At 42.4% G+C, this 16798-nt stretch overlaps 1 protein-coding gene across 13 annotated transcripts in view; it reads right to left on the reverse strand.

Annotated features, from left to right (window-relative positions):
• The window catches only part of KTN1 (kinectin 1), a 78907-nt gene that overhangs the window by 20738 nt on the left and 41371 nt on the right, over nt 1-16798 (reverse strand). For 7 of the 13 annotated variants that reach the window (XM_074869131.1, XM_074869134.1, XM_074869130.1 and 4 more), the window contains 19 exons: nt 15948-16035; nt 15472-15638; nt 14757-14825; nt 12900-12937; nt 12203-12293; nt 11813-11881; nt 11059-11096; nt 10853-10943; nt 8472-8540; nt 7129-7163; nt 6904-6994; nt 5923-5991; nt 5008-5045; nt 4285-4375; nt 4054-4122; nt 2398-2435; nt 1633-1723; nt 1437-1514; nt 493-530 (listed from right to left, as the gene is read on the reverse strand). In XM_074869131.1, coding sequence (XP_074725232.1) covers nt 493-530; nt 1437-1514; nt 1633-1723; nt 2398-2435; nt 4054-4122; nt 4285-4375; nt 5008-5045; nt 5923-5991; nt 6904-6994; nt 7129-7163; nt 8472-8540; nt 10853-10943; nt 11059-11096; nt 11813-11881; nt 12203-12293; nt 12900-12937; nt 14757-14825; nt 15472-15638; nt 15948-16035 — 1358 coding nt within the window. The remainder of the gene's footprint in view (nt 1-492; nt 531-1436; nt 1515-1632; nt 1724-2397; nt 2436-4053; nt 4123-4284; nt 4376-5007; nt 5046-5922; nt 5992-6903; nt 6995-7128; nt 7164-8471; nt 8541-10852; nt 10944-11058; nt 11097-11812; nt 11882-12202; nt 12294-12899; nt 12938-14756; nt 14826-15471; nt 15639-15947; nt 16036-16798) is intronic. The other 6 variants (XM_074869127.1, XM_074869138.1, XM_074869137.1 and 3 more) reach the window with 2 other exon arrangements.

A 16798-nucleotide genomic window follows, 5' to 3' on the forward strand; every position in this document is an offset into this window, starting at 1 on the left:
GCAGCCAGACAAAGCAGAGTCAAAACAGAGGAAAGTCTGGCAGCATTTCTCCATAAAACAGGAGCTGGAGAATTGGCTATTGCATCTCAGACTGAAAATGGCAAACTGTATCTGTTCATTGCTTTTACCGACTCAGCCACAGGCACTTAAAATCCACACTCTTTTAAACATGCTAAACAGAAGGAGAAATTATCACTAGACACAAGAAGTAGCAGCAATTTCACTAGTTAGTAGAGCCCTGGGCGATCATTCACTTTCACAAAGTGTATGAGCACTACTACTTAGGCACGCCAGGCAGGGACGCCAGACGCTTGCTATTATACACAGCAGCAGACGCGCTGGCTGGTGTACGTCCATCAGCACTAACAGCTTATTTTAGCAAAGCCCATAAAATTCTTGAAACCAATTCGTACATTCCAATTTAAGATAAGCGCCAGCACTGAATGCATATTATCAGCAGGCGCTTGAGAAACTGCTACTAAGCATACTCACAGGCTCTCCAGCTCCTGGACTTGGGATGCAGCAGGTAACTGAAAAACAAAATAATTCCCAACTTCATTTTGATGGCACAGTAAAGTTTTCAACTTAACAGCAACTCTTTGCATGAGCAGGGGCACCACACGGCTTGCAAGATACTCGCCAAAAAAATACCAGGAATTTCGCATCAGACATTGCTCCAAGAATATCTAAATACGATGGATTTCAGGAGCGCAGCTTACACCAAGCATCCCAAACTTCACACCAGCCAATTTCTCTCCGTTACACCTTTCCCCTGGGATAAATGCCTGTCTAGACATCCACCCAAAACAAAAGCGCAACTCAGTTTCTCCCCTTTATCATCGATAAAGATCACAACCGAGCTGGAATACCACGTCACTGGAAAAACTCTTCCATTAAGTAACAACTGGCTTCAAGGATGTCCAGTTGCCTGTTCTCAAGTCCAGTGCAGGAACTAGAAAGCCAAAATATTCCACCCAGTTGCAACTTCTGCAACAGATAAAGGCAGGAAGAAATCACAGCAAAGTCTGACCACTTCAAGAGGAGCTGCTACGTTCAGTTACAGCAAGAGTTCCTCCATGACCATAGCCCTGGAGAGATGCTACTTAAGTCTGGCAAGGAGCTACCTATGACACAGCCATGATTCTGTCTATGAGCTTCAAAGTTTTCAGACCACCAAAGCTATTCATCATGCACAGTACCATTCAGGTTAAAGAAAAGCCCTCAGACCTTGTCATCCATGTAAAACCTGTTTTGGATGAACACAGTTGAACTAGTGGGTTCTGCACTGTAGACTACCAGTTTAGCCAAGCAGGATTTAAAATAGCTCTGTAGGTTGAAGCCAATGCAAACCCTTTGCGAGAGGTAGAGGACAAAACCAACATCTTCCAGTTCAATGGAGTAGCACTCCCAAACCACATCCACTCTGGAGGCCGTACCTGCTGGAGCTGTTGCAGGTTCTGTTGTTCTAACTCCTGAACTTTACTGGTTAATTGTGCAATAGTATCCTTCTGACCCTTTGGATAAAAAAAAAAAAAAGACAAACAACAAGTTTAGAACTGTTAACATAACTTTTCCACAGCCAGAAATACTGCAACAGAACTTATTTCCCTTTAGAATACCAAGGAAGCCTACCTGCAGCCATTCTCCTTTCTTAACAATCTCTTTCTCCTTCTCTTCCAATAAGGCCTCCATGGTTTTCACCTGCTTCTCCTTCCCTTTCAACCTGTACAATTAAACACACACAGACACACAGCATAAACCCTTGCTCTTTTATCCATCTGGAAAAGAGACATCCTGTGCTTTGCAGCACATAACAAAAGCAGCATATGTGATCAATGGCACAAACACAATTCAGCCACTAAAAACCAACGTATGAACACTTCCACTTCAGTCTGGATTAGCAGGAGAAGCCCTTGATCAATGGTACTTCTCGTTAAGTGAAAGCAGACAAATTCTGCACTGACATATATTGCAGGAATTACACACGCATGTGCTCTCCTCATCTAAAAATACTTTCTTCCCCCTTCCCATTGGGAACATAAGGGACTGATGACCATGGTGGCTAAATTCTCACTTACCCACCCAGCTATGGCACAGATATTTCCAAAGTAAGTTTGCCATAGTGACTTGCCTATATCTTTCCATCCTGTCTTGAATTTAATCCCTTGTAGTTTAATTGGGGCTCATGAAGCCATGCAGCACTTCATCTTGTTTGTTGCCTCAGACGGGACCAAGTATTTCTAATAAGGATACACATCTACTAAGGTCAGTGCTAACAGCCTGGATCATTTCAGTGAAGCGCAAACACAAGGCAAGACCATTTTAAGTTAAAATAGACTGGAGCAGGGAAGCAAGGGGTTCACAGGGCAGATCAGACATGTTAACAACTGTACTTACAGAGTCTGAAGTTCTTTGACTTGTGATGTAATCGACACCTAAAGAAAATAATCAGTACTTCAGTTCAATGCACATGGGAAAAAGACACATAAATGCTATAAACTGCTCTAGGGAGAAACAGGGGAAACTCATTAGACATTATTAAGACAAGCACTATTTGTTACAGTGATGTAAGCACAACCACACTTTTTTTTGGTGGGAAAATAAATTATGAGAAGGCAAGTGTCTCCACTATTTACTTTCTCCACATATTTTAAATATGACTTCCAGAGCAGAAAAGAAAATCGTGCAAATGGGAACACAAGCAGGCCCACTGGAGCACCCTTCCACCACAAGAGACAGAGGAAGAAGCAGACACTGATGATGACAACCATCTCACTAGCAACTGCAGCTCAAATCAGAGATCATCCCTGGTCAGTTCGACTTTTGCACAAGCAAGTGCTTTTTAGACGCTCTCTCCAATGTCAGCACTCCCTTAAATTCCAATTCTAAGGCTGAACATGGATTGAAGAAATGAGATTTAGTAGGAATACTTCCTTTGAATTTTGCATAAAAGCCTGACAGTGGCTGTGCAGATACTGGCTGTCCAGACAGCTTAGTTTAGTCCTCTACCACAACATGGCAGGAGTTTCAGACATTCCCAAAAAACTATTCTGCTTGCAGGAGACCAAAAGGTGCAAAATATACCACCTTTGGAGCAAGAATCCCTCACATGTAGCTCTCCAGAGACAGCAACTCTAAACTGCATTTTGTTCTGGGCTCTGTGTCAGTTCCAGGGAAGGAAACACACACAAGCAATTCCTCCAGTTCCTGGGAATTTGCTTTGGAGGAAAAGCCCAAGACGGAAACACAATCTCTGAAGCTTTGCCTAAAAAGGACAAAACTTTAACACTAGGGAAAGAAGAAAAGGGGGTGACATGTTGGAATGTAGCTAGAAAGACTGAAAAACAAACAAAAAAAAACACCACACAAAAAAAAAAGAGCATAGACCAAAAAAAAACAACCCACACACCCCACACAAACAAGCAAGCAAACTTCCTGACAGCAGGATGGATTAAGCTGCCTGCAGAATGGGCTCCCTAAGGAAACGTGGGTTCCCGCTGTTTTGGATGCTAGGCAGCAAACATGCCAAAAAAGCCAATACTCCTCCATTTCTGCATTCCTGATAGCTAGAGTAAAACTTACTCTGCCAAGACAGGCTTTCTTTGGACACTGGAAAGAAAACAGTCTGAGATTTACCTGGAAACCAGACACTCTTTGGGCCCGTAGTGTTGTTCTAGCAACACAGAAAAGGAGAAGCACCTTCAGCCCTTGAGATTTCTGAGTTGCCAGCCTCAAAGCATGTCCCAGGGTTTCATGTTTACCACAGGAACAGTATGCAATATGCCCAGCCAGAGCTACAATGCTTTAAGTTATAGCAATTCTTGCCAAATTTCATACTAAAAGTCCAAAAAGCTCAGGCATCCAGAGGAATGTGGTTTCTGAAGAACAGCAGTAGTTATACTACATATTTACAGCTTTATATTCAGGAATAGTGTAGCTCTACCATTGAAAAGTTCCCTTTCCCAATGACATTCACCAGTGAAAGAAAACACTAGAACAGAAATGAGTGAGCAGGCAAGGCTGTTTCACACTTCTGGCACTAAGGTATTTTACCTGTTTCTCCATCTCAAGCTGGGAATTTCCTACTTCTTCTTTCAGAGCCTCTATTTCCTGTGTCAAAGCCTTTTCAATGACAAAACAGACAGGATTGGACAATGGAAACACAAAAACGCCACAAAAATGGATGCTACAAATCCATCACTATAGAATGCCATGCAGTAACAAACAAATGGTAGTCGGTGGCATAGAGACACAAAGGCAGGCAGGTATTGCAGAGATAGATACCTGAACAGTCTTCTCCTTGTTTGCTACTTTAAGGATTTCAGCTTGTAGCAGTTCTTCCACTGATTTTATTTTTCCATCCTTCTCATGGATCCTTAAAAAGAGCACAGGAGCAACATTAGCTGGCTGAACAAATGCGCTATTTGAGCAAATACACAAGCTTTGGTTCTGTTACCACATCACCAGCCTCTGGGATCACAGTGGGACCAAGCAGGAGAAACAAACAGGAGGAATAAGACTGGGAATAGTGCAGAACAAGCTGGCTTTATATAACCAGTAGTTCACATGCTAAATAGATACAATTACTGTCTAAAAATGCAAGTGAAGGTATCCATAGTCCCTGGAATGACACACACTTAACTTCAGCATTCACTGGACATTCCAGCCAAGTATTTATCAACTTCAAATATCCACACAGACAGTGAAGAAGCTCACTCCTTTCAGAGCGCCTACTGAAGAAAAACAATTATCTGACAATTCAGCGCAATGCCTCATCTAGTCAAAGTTAGGCTTATGAAGTTAACTGCTTAGCAGAGAAGCAACTGGATTTTCAAAAAGGTATTGACCTGACGTGACGTGTTTCCAAAGTGATAATGCTTCCTGCCACACACACATACGCTTCACCCATTTAAAAGCAATTCATTTCAGAGAAGCAAAACACTTGTAATCATGGAATAAAGACAGACAGAAGTAACAATCAGAAATTAAATCCATGCAGTAACTTACACTTTCTGAAGTTCTTCCACCAGTGATTGGAAGGAAACCTGTTTCAAAAGAGCTTCAATTTAGAAAAACAGAAGAGAGTAAAACAATCTGCAAGTGTTGAGGGGTAAGGAGAGCTTGAGTACTCCAGCACTAGGTAAACTAAGTAGCAGCCTATTGGCTTCATCTATCTGGCTGCTCCTGAGAAAATTAGCTGTTGGTCTGCAGTTCCTGGTAAACCACTAATACCAAGTCTGCTGCAAGTTCCACAAAAACAAAAGCAAACCCACACCATCTTTACCAGGAGAGGCTGAGGTTCAGGACCAGCTAACCTTTTCATACTGGCACTACTGTACACCTCTCCATAGTTACTGTGCTTCTCCTTGCCCAGAAACAGATTTACTAGAAATTAAGTGCCCTCCTGAGCTGTCCAAGCAAAGCTGGATGTCAAGGAAAGGCACTTCCCAATCAGCATCGAGTGCACATCAAAAATTATAATACTGTGACCGTGTCACTGAACAGAGACTTAAGCAGAAGGGGACTAAATCACACCTGCACAAGTGTGGGTTAACACTAGAAAGCTCAAATAACCAGCAAAATGAAGCTGATACAGTATGAGCTGCCTACCAGCTAGGCTTGCTGCACGAGGCTGCTGGAAAAAAAAAAAAAGCAACCCACACCCATATCAGCATGTGGCAAACTCAAATCAACCCAGAACCACCGCTGAATTGGAACCTTGACATCTGCACGTTTCTGACACTTACGCAAAGGAAATATTTGACCAAATATCAGCTCCAGACCAATGCTGGAAGAAAACAGGATGCTTTGCCAACAGGCTTCAAAGATATCTTCACCTTTTTCCCTTGACTTTTGCAACCACAGCAAGATTCTTTTAGATTTAGTTTAGGTGTAATAGAAGTTTTAGATGAAAAGTACTACCTGCTCCGATTGCTGGATTTGCAGACTTTGAAGTTCTTTTCTCAAGGATGAATTTTCCGTTCGCAATGCCTTTGAAAGCAGACACACAGATAATGAAAGACTCATTTGGTGGGGAAAAAGTGTTAAGCTTGACAGAAAAGTAATTTCTTTTAGAACAACTGAAATACTTTGAAACTCTGAAAGAGACCCCCTTCTGCAGCAGCTGGAGCCAAAGTATTCAATGGACTAATTATTCATTACGGACAACTCAGAGTGGGCTTCAATCTATAGGAATCCAGAGTCCAGGGAAACATCAAGGTGACGTGCTCACGCCTTTGGCTGTTTAGTAACCTGACAGTCTGCTAGTGTGCAACCCCTCCCCAGTACAGGGGTGTCAGCGATGCACCTGGAATTTAGGGACATTAACAAAGTGAGCATTGTCTTGGCTATGTCTGGGTAGAGAGGACACAGCTTTCCAGCAAAACCCATCTGAAAACAGACAGGGATTTCTGTACTGGCTTTCCTGTCTTCTCATCACTAGCTTCCTTAAAAACAGAAGAGGAAGGAAATACCTTTAGCATCATTCCAGAACTGTCACTAGTTTACAGTCCATTTAACCCTTCCGATTACCACCTAAGCAAACACATGCAAGAGTCCCATACTGCCAAGTTTTCACAAAACACCCTTTCCTAAAAGACAGACTTGCTGCAGATTAGGCTAAACATACAGCTCTAGAGATGTATTCACTTTATTCCAAAAGACACCAGGTATGCATCCGAGCAAAATCTGCTCTAGACTAAGCAGAGAGAAGCACTTGCAGTCTGCCATCAATGCTCACACTTAGTCTATCTTACCAAGAAGGTTTTAACCTTGTCTCCATGAGATGCTTTTCCTACTCAAAGGGAATTATCTCAGACTGCACTATGAGCACTCAAACATACACTTTGCACAAGAGCACTTAATCTTCACTTCCCCATAAAAAGATAATACAAGAGATTTTACCTTCAGCTCCTCCTCTTTATTAGCCACCTGTATGAGTCCTGCCTCAAGCAGCTCTTCAACTGTCTTGATTTTATCATCCCTCTCTCTCATGCTGAGAAATCAAAAGTGAGTATTAGGAAAAAAAGTTAACCTTTGAAGGCAGTTCATCTATCAACAGTAATCTTGTTGCCCACAAAACTAGATCTTTATTTTAGCCTCTGATTCAAAAGAAAAAAAGTTTCTTACCTTCTTTCCATCTGCTCTAACAAGTCTTTGTTTGCCTATAAAAAACACAATAGTGTAATCATTAATGGGATCAATAGCGGCTTGGGATTTTAAAAAACAAATAACTGGAGAACATCAACTTAACCAGAAGCTTAGTTACCACACCAATCCAAAAGGGAAGATAAAGTAGGGGGAGAATGTCCACAGGGCATGTGTGTCCACTATTGATGCTGGAAAGATGTCAGTCTCTCAGGGGAAGCACAGATCCAGCCCAAATGCCTTGGTATTTTTACACTGACGGACTACAGGTGTTCTGGTGACAAGATGCCGTGGGACACGGGGTCCCAGTGATCATAGGGAGTATCAAGCATGCCAAGTACTGTGTGCCATTTAATCCATAGCAGCCAGCTCAGTACCTGAAAAATCTGCCTCTCTTAAGCATTTATCAAAACCACAAGCTCCACATGAGGCTCACTCAGCAGAACATTGTGAGAGACACATGAGAAACATAAGCCAGCTACAAAGAAAAGTCAGCCCCACTATTTCAGACACCAAGTCAGCCAGACCCAGGAGAATAAGGCTGCAAAATCTGGTTCTCCACCAGAAGAAAGGGAGCTGCTCCAGACAGGGAGCTGCTGACTAGCAGACACTAGTGCACAAGAAATAAGTTTCCTGTCCTGCAAGTCTTTTTCCAGTGTTTCAGGAAGTCTTCTCGTTCCACAATGGTACAAAGTCAGGGGTGTTCACAAGAGCTCTCCCAGGCAACACTCGCAAAGGAGATGGGGCTGAGCAACACGACAGCTTTGAACCTGCAGCATCCTGAGGGAGTACCAGTCCGGCTGGCTGCAGCAGGTGGGCCATGGGCAAAAATATACAAGAGGAGGGACAAAAGCCATCACAATGCAAGCTTTCCATTCCATGGGTCTGTTCTTTGATTACTACTGGTTTGAGAATTCGTTCCAGGATGGAGAACATGTAGGATAAAGATCTTACTCTGGTGTCTCCACAGCCCAGTAAGAGCCCTCTCTCCCCTGGAAGGGCTGGTTGTTCATGGGAATTCTTTATTCTAGAAAAATTGCCAATAAAACTGGGGGAGGATGCAGAAATAAGTTCTTGCTTGTGTTAAGCTACCATTCTTCAGGGGAGGAAAAAAAATCCACATTTTGTTTGGACACTTGTGACTGGGTCTAGAAGACAGTCACAACTGCCTTAACTGAACCCTCCATGGAAGAGAAAATACCTAAAAAGCAACAGGCTTTGACACCACGCAGCTCAGCCTAGGGCCAGCTTAAGAAAAAAAAATACTTAAGAAGCTAAAAAGAACAGAAGATCTTTCACACAGCCTCAGCAAACACCGGCTATACCTGCTCAGACAGGAGAGTCTGCAGCTTCTGAACTTCAGCTTGTAAAGTTGTATTTTGATCCTTGAGAACCTGGAAAGAAATTTAATCATTCTATTAGTTTAGAACTGCAAACCCTAACTATGGCATTTTCATAACAGCAGTGAGGCAATTAAATAGCACAGAAGTCGTTAGAGTGAGTTCTTTGGAAGCTACAAGATTACAAAGAGGCCCTTCCCCTTCTTTCTTGCTTTTCTGTATTATTACTGTTGTCCTTATGTTCCCATGAGAAATTCAGCTGTTACCATCTTCATTCCCTTGGCAGAGAATCAGACAGTACCAAGTGTGAGAGGCAAGAGAAACTGCATTTTTCTCCTCAAGCAGTATCAGCATCATGTCAAGATTTGATAGCTTCCTCTTACAAAACACTCATCTGGCGAAGCAAATGGTCTGGGATCACCTCTAGTTCTCTTCAGCTGCCTTAACACGGAGGATGCACAGCAAGGAATTGGCAGTCCAGCAGCAGAGGTTTGCTTAGCTCCCACACTGCAGTCCAACAACCATACCACAGACCTTGCCCCCCCTCCAGCATTTCTCCTCCATGCAGCAGTCACAGCAGTCCTTAACAGGCTGCCTGTCTGTATTTTAAAATCCTCTTCTATTTATTGCTTTTTGCTTTATAAAGTCTTTAAAAAGACTTGCTTGGTGTTTTACAGAAGTAAAAAGCAGGACACATGATTTGTGCTTCGGACCCAGAGCCTTACAGGGACAACCCAAGTGGGAAGGGACAGCAATGGTGAGGATTAAAGGAATTGCTCTGTTTTGAACGTGGCTTCGCCCTCTTTCAGGCACATGGGAAAAAAGCAACACTTCCTCAGGTGGAAGCATTTAGTACAGAGCTGCTCTGGCTTATGTTTGGGATCAAAGACAGGAGGAAGAAGAGACGAGAAGGGCACATAATATTCATGCTGAGAGCACACTACGGATTTTCACAGTATCACTATGATGGCGATCTGTGTTCAGTTCTCTATTCACTCCCCAAGAACTGCTACCATTGCCTCCAGATGATTTTTGCCATTACTTAGCACTGAGTTGATCTCAGCACATAACCATCCACGCTTCTAAGGCCTTTTCCCTGGGTAACAGTTACTGCATAAACCATCACACTAAAGGAAGTTCAGATTATTCCTCCTCCTTGTATTCATTGTCACCACTTCACCTGCCATTTTACAATGTTCCACCACTCTGAAAGCCCCGAGAGCATCACAAACTTGAGACTTGCCGACTTACTGAAGCCTGTCATCTCCTCCCACTCCCCTTTGCAGACAGTTTATGCAGCCATTACCCAGTACACACTTCACTGAAGATTCAGTCAATAATTTTATTACAAAAATCAACAGAAGTTGTACTTTGTTTCCTATTCTCCTAATTGAGCAAACTTCTTCCCTCATTCTCTGACAGCTTAGAGAAACTACGGAGCCTTGCAAGGGACTCTCATCAAAACCTCTTTGAAAGTGACACTTTAATACACGGATCAAGTTTACCACCTGCTTGCTAACACCTTGAAGACTCCAGGAGACTCACGAGGCGTGGCTTCCCCTACAAAAGCCTGCTGCCTCTGCCACTCCCCACCCGCTCTATTCCTCACTAGCAAACCTACCAACTTGACATTATGAGATTCAGAGTGAGCGACCTTTCACCAGCAACATCAGAAGAGCAGCAGTACCAAACATGGGCTTTAAAGGAGTTAAAAGATGGAGTCATCACCTTTCCTGGGAAGCAGGTCTATTTCTAACAGCTAAAGTTCAGAAGAAAAAGGCTAAGGTGGCAGAGAGCAAGGAGGAGTTAAGTTGTTCTCTGCGCACACCATCTAGAAACAAGTACCAGCTTTGCTGTGCAGACCCCAGATGTCAGATCTAGAAGCTTTGGCAATTTAGCTGCAGCCTTATGAGAAACAACTTGGAAGACAGCAGAAGAAAAATAAGCATTTTTACACCTACCTTGACACAAAAAAAAAAAAGACCTGACAACATGATAATCCAAGCAACAAAGGCACATGTCAAGGCCTTGAAAGTCATATTAGAAGATGGGATGCAGGAAAACCATATAGCTTTTACCGAACACAACCTCCTCATGCAGATTTCATAAATCTCACTCTTCACAACTGCAGACGCCGCACTTCACTTGTGTTATCCCCTCTCTTGCTCTGCTGCACAGTCTGTTGCTACTACTGTGACAACTCACATTGCTCTTGCCTTGTGAGCAGAATACTGTAATTTACCTTAACTCCCAAAAGTTAGTTCTATGTTACAAATCAACTTTCAGTTGTATGAACTGCTCCACCAACTCTGAAATCTCGAAAACTTAATGTAAATAAGCACAAGAACAGCTATTCTGTATCTTACCTTGAATTCTTCTTTTGTATTTGAAATCTGAGCAAGTTCTTCTCGAAGCTGATCTTCAAGAGTTCTTATTTTGTCATCTTTGATGTGAATGCTGAGACACAGCAGAACAGTTAAGTATGTTTCCTCATCCAATTCTTATAAAAAGCATCGATTCAAAAGAACATAAGACTGACAAACATTGTTTATCAAATGCCAGAGCTATTTACCTTTTCTGCATCCTTTCCAGCTCATGTGCAGCAGCAGCCTAGATATAAAGAGGATTAACACAGACTTAGGATACATCACATGATTCAATCAACCTTTCATTCCACAATATTAAAAAGCTAGAACAAGTCATTTGGCCTCTCGGCACATGACTCACCAGCAAGAGTGAAAGGGGTTAAACTTGTCTTCATGCCCTCTTAAAACACCAAAATATACCAAGCAAACATGCAGTTACTCAAAGGGAAGAAGATCTCCAAGAGGTTCATTTGACAACCAGGATTATCTCTAATTAAACACTTCATTTTCACCTCTGTAATGAACAAACCACGTAGCAGTAACAGAGGGGCAGCATTTTGTTTGGTTCTAAAAAGATATGTCGTGAAAGAGAGAGGATTGTGTGCTTTTGGGGTTTTTAGACGGATGCTTATGACCCTTGTATATAAATTCCAGATCTGCATATTCAAATGCAGTTGTGTTCACTCCTGCATGCATGCAAATCTAAACCAAGCAAATTGCTTCAGTAACGTGGATATCCAAGTAAGAAAGATTTTGCTGGTAAAGGAAGGGTAAGAAATAGGCCTCCCATCAGCTGCAGGAACTCTGGGGAATCACGTATTAGCCTGATTCGGTAGCCACACACCTTTAATGTGCTTAAGCACAGCTCGCTTAGAGCCAACCAACCTGCATTTGCATTTATGACAGAATAGGTAGTGGGAAGAGAGTAAAATTAAATATTTAATGAAACAATTATTTTACCTGTTCATTTGTCAGAGCCTGTAACTTCTGTACTTCTGATTTCAGGGATAGGTTCATATTCTGTAAGACCTGAAGGAAGGAGGAAAAGAAATATATTTGCATTTTGCATAGAGACAGTACTTCAGGTAAGTTCACTCTCCAGTGCAAAGTATTTCAGTTTACTTTTAGAAGGACTCTAGAGATAATAGCAAGGAAAAACCTCAAGCTTTCTTATCAACAGTTTCCCAGCATCAAGCACTGGTCTTGCCTAGAAGAGCAAAATCAGCACACTTGTAGCGGAAAGAGCTGTTTCTAGACCCAAAGGCAGTTGCCTTGCAGGCTTCATTTTATACACACAGACAATAAGCCTCTCCCTGTATCAGCTGGCATTTACACGTGCTTTTATCATACCTTGAGCTCTTCCTCCTTGTTGGTTAAGTTGGCATGTTCATTGCCTAATGAGTCCTCCATCTGCTTTATCTGTTTGTCCTTTTCTGCAATCCTGCACAGATGAGAAATGACGTATCAGTACCAAAAGATCTTGGATGAAAGCAGCATGTGAAGCATCAGGCTAAACACAAAATACACGCTGGCCCTTAAGTCCAGCTCCTACCCTAAATCCTGCTTGACAGTACACTTTGGGTCCAAAAGCTTTTCCATCCGTTTTAAATGTTGTGTGCTTGCCAAAAATTTATGAGACATTCTCTAGCTCTGAAACACAACAACTACCCCATCTCCCAAAGGAAGAAGTCTCCTGGCACAGCCATATAGCCCAAATATTAACAATTCTCATGGTCACACACATTCCTGCACGCTGCACTGATCCCTGTACACAGGCAGCAGTAAACAAGAGAGGAGACATGGCTTTCTGTGTAGCATATAGAGCCACATACAACAGACTCCAAACCTGAGGCCAGACATGGAAGGGAAATCCGCAGGAAGCAGTTTCCCAGCTCCCAAGTCATTCCCATGGCGAGAAGTTAAGAGCACAGACAACAACATTTCCTTCACCAGTCCCTCCCATATGCACGGCACGTGCACAGAGGAAAGGTGGCATGCATTAACAGCCAGTAACACCTCCCAAATACCAGAGGAAATGAATGCTCACACTTTGTGTAGTTCTTCTGCCAGGACTGAAGCTGAGGTCTGCAGAAGGAAAAAAAAAAGTAAAATAGCTGAAGGTAAAGCAAGTCAAAGTATCACCTACAGTGAGCCAGGAATAGCATCTGTAAAATTTGTCTAGTTATTTTAAACTCACACAGGATGCTTCCAACTATTCCCTGGCTAAGGAAGATTGAAGGAATACCAGCACATACCAGTGTCCCTTCCTCTTTGGCCTAAGGCAACAGAAAAAAACGAACCACCTTATTTGCCCTCTACCAGATTCAAACAAGCCACGGGGACCACCAGCACTTGTCTCCCAAGGATTAAGTGCGTTACGGGACATTCTGCTGACAAATCACTCGAATTTAAAAAAAGAAAACCCTGCACAGTGCATCAGGACTTGTGTTAGGAACAGAAGCAGCAGCAGCAAACCAGCAAGTGGCATTTTTTCACCCTGGAAAAAACCTCTTCCTATGTGGTCACCTAAAACAGGGCAGGAGAGACCCATCACACTGGTTATCAAGGCATCAAGGGACCTCTGCAGACTGTTTCACAGACAGTTTGGTAGCAGCTGTGGCAGAACTTCCATGTTCATTTTGTGCTTCGGGTACATGATTCTCCTTATCCAGCCTCACCCTCCCCCAGAATCCTGGATCTCGCAGTGCTTGTGCCCAAGGGATCCTATCGCAGCTCCCATACTGCCTTACCCAGATCACACCACAGAGAACAGCATCGGGGGGGGGGGGGGGGGTGGAAATCAAAAGGGAACAAATAGTTTCAGTCCTCCTTAATGACCAAAACAGTTTCATCAACCCTGATGTCCAGAGTAGTATTCAGTCCAACCTCGCTTCCCCAAAGCGCTATTTTCACACCTACTGTCCACAGTGGAAAAATGGCCACACATTTTCCTGGCCAGTGGGGCTACGCAGGGAAAGCACACACCTCCTTCCAACTGCCTCTTTCTGTAACCCAGAGCTAAAAAGTAAAATTTTGCTAGGGATTTATTTTCAGAACCCTTTTAAAGGGCTGGGGATGAGAGGAGTAGGTCACGAAGATGCTGTAAATCCACAGTGCCTCCTCCTGCACTACTCACCCCACCCAATGGATTAAAGCACCTCAAGCAAAGCCAGATGACAGATTTTCAGTCTGATGTCGTATTTAATCAAACTGCATCAAGCACATCCATGATTAAAAGAATGCAGCCCCCAACTGCACAGAAACAGTCTCCACTTGTGCCCACAGAAGTTACAGCCTTTGAGCTAATTCCTGTGACCTGTATCTACATGGAAGCACCTTCAGCCACTCTGATGTTTTACACAGGGTTTACAATAGAAATCATTTCTCAAAGAAACTAGTCAAACAAATTTTAGAAATGAAAAGAACTGAGAAAGGTATTGTGCAGATTTAGTGGTTTTTTGGGTTTTTTTCTTCTGCACAAAAATTATCACTGGAATGAACAAACAGCTTTATATGGGAGATACCAGAAGACTCTGTTTCAAACCCAATGTACAAGGGAAAAGCATGATCAGGTGATTTACAGGAGCACTGCAAAAAGACCAAAGAACCACAAGACAGAATTGTACACATGCAAAGCTACAGAAAAACAAACATTCAAAAAGGTATTCTACCCTTTGGTTACAATTGAAAGCCACTACAGGAGGAAATACGTGGATTTTTCCCCCCCAAAAGGACAGCAGAAGCTTAAGTTTTAAACCAGTTTTCGAATATGAGAAAAGAGGATGCTAACATCTTTGCTTTCAGCATTACATAACTCATATCCAGCTACAAAAAAAAAAAATCTGACTTTTAATGAAAATTCACAATTCATGACTACAAAAGAAAGTCTGAGAACATGCTGTACCTGGGCTGCCATTTGTGAATGAAACTTCTGAAGCTGAGCATTCAAAGCATCATTCTGCTCTATCAGCTCCTTGTAAGAGAGCACAGAAAGAAAAGCAGGCTGAGATCTGCAGCTAGTCAACTTTTGCTAGGATTAGCTCTTAGCCATGATTACGTTAGTAAGAACAGTTTAGCATTTACATGTCAGACACTTTTCAAAGACGCTGTTTTTCTCCCCACTAAGATCAACCAGTTTGAGTGGAAACATAAGAACCTGTTCTGTATTAAAAGAAAAATATTCCCTGCCCCACTGTATGCCATTTGGTTTCCCTGAAGCCCTCAAGAGCTATGTCCACACTGCCTCTCACCACCTGATGCCAAGAGAGAGATCACTCCAGAAGAGCTCACGCAAACATCAAAGGTACACAGCCGCTCTTCCAGGGTGTTCCCCAGACCATAGCGTCATTTCACAGCTTGGGAAATTGCCTGGGTCAGCACGTTTTCCTGACTTGCCTGGAGTGCTTCTCAAGTCTGAGATGGCCCCAGACCTCCTCACAGCCCCACACACAAGGTCTCACACTTCATAAGCTGCCAGATGATAGACTGGCACAGTTTTCTAATTCTTTATTCAGTGGGGAAGCTTTACTAAAGTAGCATTTCAAGGATATCACTGTGTTTCCATAGGCACAAAGTGGGAGGAAAAAAACCAAACCCTTAAGGCATTTGAGCAATATTACCTGCACCTGCATTTGCATGGAGTCCTCCGCAGTAGCTCTCTTTTGCTCAGCCTCCATTAACTGCAACATCCTCTGCTCCAGCTGCTGTTTTGACACCATTGTATCAGTAAGTTTACTGTGCAAGCTCTGGATTTCATTGTCTTTGGCCACAAGCTTATTCTGCACATCTGTAGCAGAAATGTCAGGATTTTAATTCAGAAGTAAATATTTAACTTTGGGGGAAATAATTTTTACTGTAAACAGGGAGGCTGATTAGAAGCCTCATTCCAGCAAGCCAAGGTTCAGCTCTCAGCGGCATTCAAACTAAGTGGTATCACAACATACTATTTTCCCAGGGTGCTGAAGCAGTACTGACTTCACCTGAGCTTTAAGCCATTTACTCAAAAATGCCCTTTTTTACAAATGGCAACAGCCAAATCACTGTAGTAAGCATTATTTGGGAATTCTGTGTTACATAGGAATTTTGTGATACATGCCTTGTTGTGCTGCTTCATGTTCTGCTGTTCTTTTCCTGAGATAAGCCTGGATTTCTTCCCATCTTCTCTCTGCTTCCTGCTGCTGGACCTTCACATTGAAGAGAGAGGTGATGAAAAGACGTTTAACCTTTAATTTATTTTTGAATTCAGAGTGCATCTCTTCAGTGCTATTCCCTAAACATATGGCAATGAAGTAAAATTGTTTCTTGCTTCCATTAGGGCACATCAGAGAGACAGAGTGCCCCGTAATCCTCCTCCTAGAGTAGTTTAGCCTATTAATTTGAAAAGCAAATTGTGAACAGATTTCATTATAGGCTCTTAACAGGATGGTTTCTGTAATATGAAAATGTAGCATCTTTGCCCTGCAAGTTCAGAATTAACACTAGAAGCCAGACTAGCCACGCATCCCATAAATCTGCACCTAGTAATTAAAACATGTCTCAAGTCTAGATACCAACCCTCCACCTGCAAGGTCTAGAGGCAGGGAGAACGTCTGCTAAGACTTAATTGCAAGTATGAAAAAAATAATTAGCTCTGGATTGGCATCCTCAGCTGAAAACACTAGCTTCCTCTTCTGAGAAAAATAAAAGAATATACAAAAGACCTTTTCTTCAAAAGAAGAGAGATGCATCCAGAAGCCAGTCCATTTACATTTTAACTCTTAAAAAAACTATATTTATTTAAAAATTTAAACATACAATTAATCAAAAGCATGTAGTTTCAAATAAAAATCACACAAGGAGTGTCATCTGGATGAACCACTGTAAAATATCAAATCTTGCTCGAATTGTACACTCATAGAAAGCAAAGTTCAACAGCACTAGTTGTTGAGCTTTTTAAAGATATTTACC

Source organism: Strix uralensis, chromosome 4 (assembly GCF_047716275.1).
Source record: "Strix uralensis isolate ZFMK-TIS-50842 chromosome 4, bStrUra1, whole genome shotgun sequence".
Taxonomy (NCBI): Eukaryota; Metazoa; Chordata; class Aves; order Strigiformes; family Strigidae; genus Strix; species Strix uralensis.